The 11,963-nt window shown below is 30.0% G+C and overlaps 1 protein-coding gene across 1 annotated transcript in view; it reads right to left on the bottom strand.

Annotated features, from left to right (window-relative positions):
* LOC119685504 (ice-structuring glycoprotein-like) overlaps positions 1 to 1,591 on the bottom strand; it is a 23,863-nt gene extending 22,272 nt beyond the window's left edge. Inside the window, exon 1 of the mRNA XM_038099802.1 lies at positions 937 to 1,591. Within this exon, the coding sequence (XP_037955730.1) occupies positions 937 to 1,591 (655 nt within the window). The remainder of the gene's footprint in view (positions 1 to 936) is intronic.
* Between the last annotated feature and the right edge of the window lie 10,372 nt (positions 1,592 to 11,963).

Below are 11,963 nucleotides of genomic sequence, written 5' to 3' on the forward strand. Positions count from 1 at the left end.
AAACTTAAAAGATTGTTTATATCTATTTTTATAGACGTTGGTTATGGTTATGGAATTTTGTAAAAATTCAGAGATATCTGCATAGATTTGAGACATTTAATTTCTTTAATGATATTACGTATTCAAAGTTTTAGGACTAAATAGATTATTGCTTCGATTATTAAAATCAACTAAAGCAAAACATTTTTGTAAGTCTAATGTCCACGAAATCCAAATTTTTATGCATCCCTAGAGGTCATCTTAGTTTAATCTTGACCGCACTGACTTTAATTTTATCATCTTTGTTTGTCAATCAGAAACTATATTGCTCGTACTGTTGTTGCTAAAGTCACACTAAATTCATGTTGTCGTTGTTGTTGTTAATGTGATCTTCAATGACAAGCGGCTGTTGATACGACAAATCAATCCATATTGGTTATATCTTAAGTGGAGCACGATGTAACACTATACTAACGATTAGATTATGTGCATTGAAATGGAGTTCCGCATCGACTGTATCACTTATGTTACAGTATAGGTAAGAGCGATGTGCGGAGTGATCGTATCTAATATTTAACTAAATTAAGTAAGAGTTGCACTGTAAGAGTTCTATATATATCTGAGTTGTAGTAGTAAAGTATGTGTAGCCAAACACTTCCTCATATTTATGTTGCGTATAAGTTGTGGCATTAAATTAATAGAATGAAATATTTGTGGTTGAATTATATGAGTATTTTTTGTATTTGTAGTGAGAAAGGAAGTTATTTTAAAAAGTAAATTTTTTTTTTTAAATAGTTGACAACTAGATCGTAAAATAACTGCAATTACAAATTTTATTTCTAAGCACATCTCTAATCCGTAAACATTTATAGCCATATTTTAAAAAATATATTTTAAGAAAGAGATTTTTATAACCCAAAGCACCATAAATTTTATTGAATCTCAAAGCACACTTACCATTTGGTGCCATTAAAGATATCGTTGAGCCACCATTACAGACCTTATTGCTCACATTACCATTTGGCGTCAGAGAAATGCCACCATTCTTACTCTTTTCATATATGCAACTGCTTGAAGATGACGCATTGCGTTGTTGACCCATACTTTGATTACCGAATTTCTGATAGTACGGCTGAGTGACAGCTATATTATTGCTGCTGCCACCATAATTCACGTATAATGTGTTGTTGCATTTGTTGTTGTGAAAGTGTGTAGGCAATGCCGCATGACGTTGTAAGGTGGCATCATTGAGTGATGCCACTGACAATGCCGAGGGTGTTTGACGTCCACTTGCATTATGCGCTGGCGTTAAATGCAGTGGTGAGTGTGTATGTGATGAGGCGCCACTGTTACTGCTATTCACCGTGCTGGCTACGGATGGCGCACGTGGAGGCGTAAGACCACTTGTGCTTAGATTTGTGCAGCTGAGTATCATGACGGGTGAGTCATGCAGATCAGGCAGTGAAGAAGAAATTGCTGAACTGCCTGCTATCGTTTTGGTAAATTTTGAAGTACATGTTGCCACTGCTGAATTGTTGATATGCTGTGAATGGTGCGGAGATGAAGTAGTGCTATATGTATCAATGGATTTGCGTGTTTTGAAGAGACGCATAATTGTGTCTTCTAACAATTTGTAATTAACTGCTTCTCTTGGACTCCTTTAAATTTGTTCCAACTTCTGCAGTCAAACAATGAAAAATAAGTGATATCTGTAACAATAAAGAAATCTAATTAATATAAGTTACCAAATAATATAAAATCTTAAGCATGAAAACCAAGATGTGATTGCTTTCTCACAAATAATAGAGATTAGTGCTTTAAGTTTTAATGAAATTGAAATGTACTCGTATAAAAATATTACTATTTATGTAGACTTAACTACTGGAAAATGCTTAAATATAATATTTAACTATGAATGATATTAGTGTTTATACTAATATTGATTAGAAATTACAAAAATATCATATCGAAGTTGACTATCAAAATTAAATTAATACTTCTCTGGATACAGGACAATGACGATTACAAAATCTATAACGAGCAGAGTGAAACTTACGCCCATTTCATCTATCCGTGCAGCCCAATTGCCAGGAACACTAGTTTAGCTGACGAATACAATTCGGCTTTTATTGCACAGAATGAGGTCTGGAATTTTGTTGGGTTTGCCAATTATTTTTTTTGGTACGGGCTAGTTTAGGAGATTCTGCGCAGTGATACTACAATGGATCTCGTAGATCATAGTGTACCACTACTCTTTCTAATAATAAATGAATTTTTTTGTATAAAATTATGAAATTAAAATTGATCAGTATTGATGTTTTATACGAGTTTTTTTTGCAAAATATTTTTATAAAAATTGTTTGCATGGCCAATAATTGAAACATTCTCGATGCAACGCAACATGTTGCGCGAAGTTTTGCTTTTATTGACAACCACAACTTGTTGCAAAAACCTGTTGCGAAATTGATTTTCGATTTTTGTTTCGTTTTCTGTGTAATTTTGACAGCAGATTCACGTCATAACTAAAAATCTCAATCTCATTGAAAGTGAAAACCTGCTGCGAACGTTGATCTGAAATACTCGACTGCTATTTGCTAAATTTGCCAAGTTGCATGGGATTTCGATATGTTTTTCCATTTAAGACACTTTCTTGTCAGTTTGCGCAAAAATTGGATATGAATCTGAGGTGTGGCACTCAAACTGAGTTTTAATCTTTTTAATAATATTTTAAATATTATATTTAAACCAAATGTATTTTATAACCACAACACAACAAAAAAAAATGTTTAGGAAGATATATTATTAGTTTGATTATTTCCTTCGCTTATGCCTAAAAATTTTTATTGTATCTCAAAAGTTGAGTTGAAAACAAAGTGTAGGTGTTTGTAAATAGTTGTCAACGCATTGTCACGAAATTAGCAATAGTTTTATAGTTTTTGTTTGTAAGACAAATTTGGTAAAAGACTTCTGTCAAATTGGTACATTAGAGGTTTTTTGCAATTTTTTTTTATTTGCATCCTTGACTTTTTAGGTCACGAAGTAAGATTCGATTTCTTTGCCAAACCAAAATAATCATTAATTCTTATTCGATGGCATAAACTTGGCCCAAAATATCAAGCGAACTTATAAATTTATTAGATTATGGTAATAATTAAATTATATTTATAAGGAAAAGTTTGACAGAGGTACAATTTTTATAAAAAAAATAAAGTAGGAGGATGGTATTGGACTAAGATTTATATAGAATAGCCAAACACAAGATTCAAAAAACAACAAAAATTAATAACAAATAATTTGCACATGTATATTGAATTGATTTAGAACCTTTTACAGCTTAATTTTAAGTAACATATTGTATATATACGATATGTTATGTATACATATAGTATAAATCAGTTATATGATTTTAAATTTTAAAACAACATTTATACGAGTACATGTCAGGCCATTCAGACTATTGAGAATAATGTGTGGACGAGTTTGTATGCATTGTAAGAGAAGTTAGATGCCATATGGTTCAAAAATATTTTTAAAAAAGTCTTTTGTTAGTCAATGTGACTATTTGTTGTTAATTTGAACTTTGATCTTCGTTTATATATAATAAAAAAAAAGTAAAAAAGAGTAGGTAGCAACTTTGAACATAGATTTTTTCTAGATCCAATTAGATTATATCGCAAATGGGTAAACTTATATAGAATACCATTGCACTATATACAGTTAAAGCTTTCTATAGCGAACCTTCCTATAATGAATGCCTCTCTATAACGAAGTTTTGTTGAAAACACAGCGATTTTCAAATATTTGAACCGCTCTATAGCGAACCTCTCTATAACGATTCTTTCTATAGCGAATTCCTCTCTATAAAGAAGTTTTTGGCAGGCGCCCACGACTTCGTTATAGAGAGGTTTGACTGTATGTACTTCACATAAAATTAAACTATATATATATAAATACTCTATGTAAATAATAAGTAAATGATTTACAATAAGGTTGTCTGTGTCTGTGTGCAGGATTCCGAAACTACTGTAAAGTTAAATGTATCTTTAAAAATGCTTTGTAAAAGTTTTTCCAGAGAAACTGTTTTTAATTTTACCCAAGTTTTTCATTTTTCTTTTTTTTTCTATTTTAGGTTTTATTTTACTATTGAGTTTTTCATTGGCACTGTTGTTGTTATTGTTTTTAATGTTTTTGTTATTCTTAAGTTGAGTGCTCAAGTATATATGGCAGTAAATACCGATTTCGGTTAAAAGTAAAATAAATTACTACTACCCATATCGTTTTTATTATTATTGGAATCTGAGCTCACAAGTACAAATGTCAGTGAATATGTTAGAGAAATGTAATTTATATCCTATGAAATTAAAAATTATTGTTTCACAAAAATCGTGTATAAAATACATTAATTGGACTAATCACTTTGTAATTTTGCAATTTCAATTTATCTTTAAAATAATCGTAAGTTGAGTATCTAAAAATAACTTCTAAATGCATAGATACAAATATTTTTATGAATGCAAATACTTGAAGGTACTGAAAGTACTGAAGGTTCACATAGAAATTGCAAGAAATTATTTGACCGTTGAGAAACCAGAAAATGTTAATAGGTTGGCGCTATTAACATTTTAGCACAGATTTTCCAGTGCGATAGTGTTGGCCAAATTGGCTGAAACTATAGTTTACAACGCGATACATTCGTGTGGAAATATTATTTGTTTTTCATACCCGGCGAATAATTAACTTGCTAATGTAATTATATGCTCCAATGAGTCAAAGTGTTGCATTTTCCACAGCCCACTTTTGTTGTGTTCGCAGCTAAAATATTTTGCTTCAATTTAGTAGATAAATTTCTGATTTGACTATGAAATTATAGTCTCATTAAATGTTGAGAGCACGTTATTGACAGGAATTCAAGTTTTTAAATATGGTAATTATACATAAATTTGAGAATTTGTGATTGGCAATAGTCAACAGTTTTTTTTTTTTAATTTTGATTACTACTTCATATATGAATAAATGACATTTTTCACTTAATACTCGTAATGTTGAATAATAAAGAATTTAAATATTATTATAGTAATTCTGATAGAGCTCAAAACTGGGAACTTAATCTGATGAAGCTTGTAGGTTTTATAGGGAATAAGAATAAGACCTTAAAAAACGTGCTTGAAATTTATATTTCATAACCGATGAACAAATAAAACTTTATAATGTAGGTTGAATATTACAATTAGAAAATTAGGCTTGGAACAATACTGGAAGGGGCACAATAGATCTCTAGGACACAATGTAAATTTAATAATAATAATAATGTTGGCAGTGGTACCAATTAAAAGTGGTACAACGTTTTAACTGACTTATTAATTTCTAGATTATGTGGTATTATAAAAAGAAATATGATCTGTTATAATAAGATGAAAATAATTATAAAATATATGTAGAAGAACTTATATATTCAATTATTTTATTAGAATATAAACTTGTATTCGGTTATTTTGTCATTATAGTATCAACATTCGATTTACCTGTTAAAGTTTTCTGCTTTCTTTATAATCAATTATTACGATTACTCATTTATAAAAAATGTTTATTTCCTAATTCCAACAATCCCTAATAATTACTTATAAATAAGAAAAATTCCACTCATATCAATAAAATTTCAATTGCTCATTAATTAAATAATATCACTTGTATCCAATAAAAATTGATTGCCATAACTGCTCATTTAAATAGCAATTTTGCAATATCTGCACAAAGAGCATAAAGAATCCAAATCACATACAGAAATAAGGCCAATAATTTCAAATTAAAACCCAACCAGCCTATTGCTCCACCTTGATGTCAACATTTAACCATAAAACCCCCTGAAGTATTCGGTTGTTGTAGTTCGTGCAGTAGGCAGCTTGAGTGTGAGCTGGCGAATATGCCGCAACCGCCTAAATCCAGACTCGAAAGACAAATACATATGACGCGGCGGCTCTAGCGAAACAGCATGAACGGTAGCCCAAGCATATAAACACAACACAACTGAATATTAGTTTATGGGCGCACATCAGTTAGGAGACTGTCTGCCACTACTGTGCAGTTAGTTTATTAACGCCCTTAAGGCAGCAACATGTTGCTACCTTTCTTGCTCCTGCTGGCACATTCAACATAAACATAAACATAAACAAAATACGTAGAAATGCTCACAAATTGCGAATTTATCTTAAATGTGCAAACGAAATGAAATATATTTCAGCGTACACTAATTAATGGACATTTTTAGGGCCATCATCAACGTCAGCATCATAAAGGGCAGCAGATAGTCGTACAACGCCATGCATAAAAATGCCACATTATTGAGTCAACATAAAGAATTCCTTAAGTGAAATTGTATCTGAAATACAAATCGTTTAAGATTCGAAAAATGTCACATTAATTAAAAGGCAAACGAGATGTGGGTAAGCAAGTAGGTCGTTATGCAGCAGAAAAACATTTTGAAATAAAATTGAATGACAAACTTAAAGTTAATGCAAAACTAATAAAATTTGAGAAATTCCCAACTTCTTGACAAGTAGAAAAAAATAAGAATTATTTTAAACAAAAAAAAAAAACAATATAACCGCGTCTCTTGAAGAAAGATAGTAGCGTGTTCCGCAAAATCAAATTAAGTGCCTAATACACAGAGGAGCAATTGGACCTAGTTTCAAACCTAGTTTCATTTGCTTCTCATAGTCAAAATTGCTTCCTTTACTTTCCTTCACAGAAATATATCATATTTGGCCGCGTTTAGTAGCCTCTGTTAGCTAGCTCCTTTAGTGACCTGTGTCACTAGTTGGTAGTACGGAGTACCATTCAATCACTTGTTCTCTTGTTGACATATTGATATGATAGGGATTCAACCTTTAACTGACTGAATGCAGTCGTTTTAATAAATAGTCATGAATAACACTACGTTTACTGTCTTGGACTATATATATTCATAATAAAAGCTATAGGATAATACTTACTTACTTATTTGGCCAACAACCCGTTACCGGGCTTCGGTCTGGTGCAAGCATAATATAATAATCCGTAAGCATAATTATAATAATAAAATAAGCAAAATAATATAATATATTATAATATATTATAATAAGCAGAATAATAAGCAGATATAATAAGCAAACCGAAATTAAGGTTCATAAATTTCTTGAAGCTTCTAACGTTTTGGAAGATTGCGGTTTATATTATCAAAAGTTAAGAAATACTTATTCTTCTAATTATATAGATAAGAACCAATCGTTAAAAATTTATTGTCTAGTAAGGAGTAAATTGATGTAGTGAACTATTAAGTTTTCCGGGATGTCTCTGCTTTTTTATTTTTAAGGATTAAATGATATAAAAAAGCACAATTTTCAATTATTTATTTTTCTCTATATATTGTATTATATATATAATATTCTGTGCTTCTGAAAAAGTCTGTGCAATCAACATATACTTATAAATAGATAATCATAAATAATATATTATATTATTAATATTTATTCTTGAAAAACATTTTTCTGGTGATAACAATGGAAAGATTGAGTAATTATTCACTCTTTCATGTAGAAATTGCAAAAATAATAATCCTGCAAAAACCTTGTAGTAAATCATTGAAATGAATGCTGTGCTTTCAAATAGGTCAAGTATATATAAATATAAAAAAAAACAACCGAATTACATTTTAATATTGTCATATCATTTCAATTGCAATACGCATTGTGTCAATTTAGCAAAAAAAACTATTCAAAAGTTTATTGGCCTCTGTCACATAATTAACTTCACTGACGGTGCTTTATCAATCAAGCAGTAATCAGCACTCATGACTGACCTTGCCACCTTCTTATATCAACCATTTTTTGCTTAATTATTATTAAATAATTCACAACGTTTTGTCTTGCAAAAAATAATGACGACAAATTTGGAAGTTTAGTGAACTAATATATATATATCGCGTAATTTCTTATAGAATAATCAATTGAAAGTCCATCAATGAATTGACTGTAATCAGGAAATGAAATGTAAATAAACAGTATATATAGTATATATATAATATGGAAGCTGATAATGCTTATCAATGGAAGCAGTGAATGTTTATTTAATAAAATAACAATTTAACTTTAATTATGAGTTTTATATGAGTTTTAAAATAGCAATTTATTAAGTATATTATATTTTTTATTTTGCAAAAAACGATATGTAATACTTCAAGCTATAAAAAATTTGCTTTATACAATGTCTGCAATTCTATCTCTTTGATTTTAAGTCAACATACCAGAAGCATGACGCATGATGGAAGTATTAAGAAAATATATATTAAAACTAAAATATTCAACAAACATACAGAAATCCCGGCTTAATTTTTATTCCCATTTTCTTTCGGACTATAGTTACCACGAGCAAACGCCTACGTCAGTTAAGAACGTTAAGTTACTAATGTTAAGTAATAGACATAAAGCAAAAGAAAAAATAAAAAAATATATGAAAAATGTGAAAAAAAAAATAATAACTTGAAGTAAAAATATGAAAATCAACAGATTAAAAAGCCATACAGACATATCAGGCAAGGCAAGCCTCACCACTCTACTTTAAAGTTGGCAACCTTTGAAAGAATGCGGACCTGCTGGTACCCCACACAACAAAACAAAAATTAAAACTTTAAGAAAATAACAACAAATAACAACAAAAAATGTTAAAAATATGTAGACTAAATATGTATAAAAAAATACATTTTCCTATGAATAAGCAATAGCCAACATAATAGATCGCTACAAATGACTAAACAATGAGCTATTCATAACATTGGTATATGCAGGACGTGATTTCAGTTCAATACTAGAACTGTTTCAATGTAGTAGGAAGTTTGGAAGTTTCCGAGAGAATCTATTTTGTTGGTGCAAAAGCTTATATTTCATCCTGTGTCTGTTAGATATATCTTAAGATTTCCTTCAATTAATGCTAAGAGAAGTATATAATCCTTGACCGTGGTATAATCAACTTCACCATTGCAATTAACTTAAATTTTTTCAAACGTATTTTGAAAACGGTAAATAGTATTGTATACTACACAAATTTATTGTGTCTTTTAAAAAAACAGTGAAATTTGATATAATGATAAAATTTCATTATCTAGAAATTTAAAAAATATAAAGATATTTCTGAATATAGGTAAGATATATAAGATAAGATAGATTAAGATAGAAATTTAAGAATATCAAAAATTCTTAACATGGAATGAAATTCAAATGCAATGAAGAATATCAATTTAAAAACTATTGGATGAATTGTAAGACCCATTAACCCATTCAAGGCATTCTCAAATAGACTTTGAACATTCAGCAAAGAGAGTAAAAAATTTCGCTTTTGCGAAATAGATGCCAAAACATCTATACATATTTTTTTCGAATGATCAAAATTCAGTAGCAGCAGATTCTTCGATTTTCGTGAAAGACTCGTTTCCCTTACATGATAAAATCGGGAAACAAACCTATGTTATTTATACATTTCAAGCGCTTGAAGTTAAGATAATAGACTACATAAATCATATTTAAATATAAATTTCTTTATAAAGAAAAAGAAAACTTTATAACAATAGCTTTTATTGATATAGAGTTTGTGATTGAAGCCATAAAAGTGTCACCAACAATTTATTTATATAAAAAGGCGGTGTTAAGATATATGGTATAAGGATGCGTTAAATTGATGAACAACGTAATGAACACCTAGAGAACAATTTTTCTGATTTAATTTATATTTAATACACTACTGCCACATCAATCATTCAAAACTGAGATAGTTCGGATATTAACAAAGATATATGGCAAAAGGAACCACCAGAACAACGTATTGTAAAAGGTAAAGAGCAATACAAATACCTATGTTATTATGATATTGTCAATATCAATATCAATTTTTAATTATATTGATATAATCTTATATATATTTTATAATTAAAAAGCAACTTATAAGACATTTCATAAGAGTACCGCTCTAAAGTGAATAAACAAAACTCTGGGGCATGCCACAACAAACTGCCAGGCATCACATACGTAAGTGCTATTACTGTTGTTGTTCTGCTTGTTATGGATGTATGGCTGTATTGCTGTATTGCGAGTATTGTTGTTGTTGAAATGTCTGTGGTTTTGACTGAAATCACACTTTAACTCATACCACAGCTGAGTAAGAAATTGCAACATAGTCACTAGAAACATGCAGCAGACCCAGGGCCGGCTTCAAGACGAGAACAACAAAAAAATTATAATTTCCTTAAAATTGGTTTGGTTTGCCTTTGAAGAGTTATTCAGCTTACACATGCGCAACTTCAACGAAGTCAAGTGTCAGTTTACAGAATGTGGCGCTTGTAAGCAAAATTATTGCAAAAAATTTATTAAAAAAATTAAATACAAAAACAAAAAACAATGAAGACAACAAAAAAGAAAGAAGCAGAGTAAAAAAATGAATAAAAGTTCTTAACTTGCAAAAAATTTCAATTGAAATGCCGACTTCATCAATGCCGCCATCTAGTGGACAAGCGTAGTACCGCTCGAGCTTGAGCGGCATATGAGTGAGAGGACGGACCACAACAATTATAGTGGCACTGGATTAAGTGAGGAAAAAATGTGGTTTGTCCACAAGACAACACAAAGTGGCAACTACAGCTGCGCTTCTGACTGCGACTGAGACAGCGCACATAAATAAAGCAAATATCATGCAAATTCTTTGAGGTCGTTCATTGGTGCCTCCAAAGTGTATTAAGTGTTTTATTTTTAACAACGCGGCTTTAACCGCAACCGATGAATTTTATTACAAACTTAATATATTTTATTTACGAGCATGCCCCTCTACTCACATGCCCCTCTATAAGCATGGATGCACATGTATCTGCGCATATTTTGAAATATTTTTATGCAAAATATGATTTTGTTAATTGGCAATTTTCTTCAGGTAGCAGATATAGTTGCCTTTATCTATGCTATTTTTAAACTGTTCCCAGTTTAGATACGCTAATTACACTGCACGACAAGCTGGTATACTTTTGTATGGTATTTGCTATGTAAATATTAAAAAGTGTATCTTATCGCTACACATTTTGATTAGTTGACTCTAAAAAAAAGTAGAAAAAATCCATAAAAAATGCATTTAATAATTTTAAGTACGCAGCGGTAGAAATTATAAATGAAAAAGTGAAATTACTAATTACAAAATTTCGTTGCCACTCCACAGCCAAATTGCAGTCATAATTAAGATTTTCACCTAATGGCAGCATTAACATGATTTTGATAGATGCCAATGCTGCCACTTAATTATGCACTTAACTTGGTTAAGTGCAACTCACGTTAGCTACACTTTCTGCCACAATTAAATATAATAGTTTGAAAAATTATTAAAAAAATTTATATGAGAATTCAAATTAATAAACAAATTTATTCATTGTAATATTTTCGGCTTGCATGATTTTTTTTCAACTAAACCAAAGGGGCAATCATGCATAAATTAAATTTTCACTTCAAGATTAATTGATAAATTGCATGCAGCATATTGAGCAATAAGTGCAGCATATGCTGCATATACAGCACATGTCGCAATGCAGAGTATCACTGTGCTACTTATAGTTTTTTAATAGCCTTGAAAGCGTACTATATGTTCTCATATCCGTTAAAAGTGAAAGAAGTAGATTATACGTCTATTCGGATAAATTCTTCATTTTGTAATAAATAAACTTTTTTTGCTTTTAATCTGCTTTTATAATTTGCATTTATAATATTGTGTTTTATATTATATTAATTCCCATGGTTATTCACATTTATATTTTAAAACAAACGGAATTAAAACAAACAAATTATGATTTCCTTAATCTTCAGTACCATTCCTACAAAGAATTAATATTATTAACAACAAAGCAAGTAAAGATTGAATTGCAATCCATGAGTACATCTTCCTCCAATGAAAAATTTGATGCGATTCTAATAATTTTTAGATGA

Source organism: Teleopsis dalmanni, chromosome 2 (assembly GCF_002237135.1).
Source record: "Teleopsis dalmanni isolate 2A chromosome 2, ASM223713v2, whole genome shotgun sequence".
Lineage (NCBI taxonomy): Eukaryota > Metazoa > Arthropoda > Insecta > Diptera > Diopsidae > Teleopsis > Teleopsis dalmanni.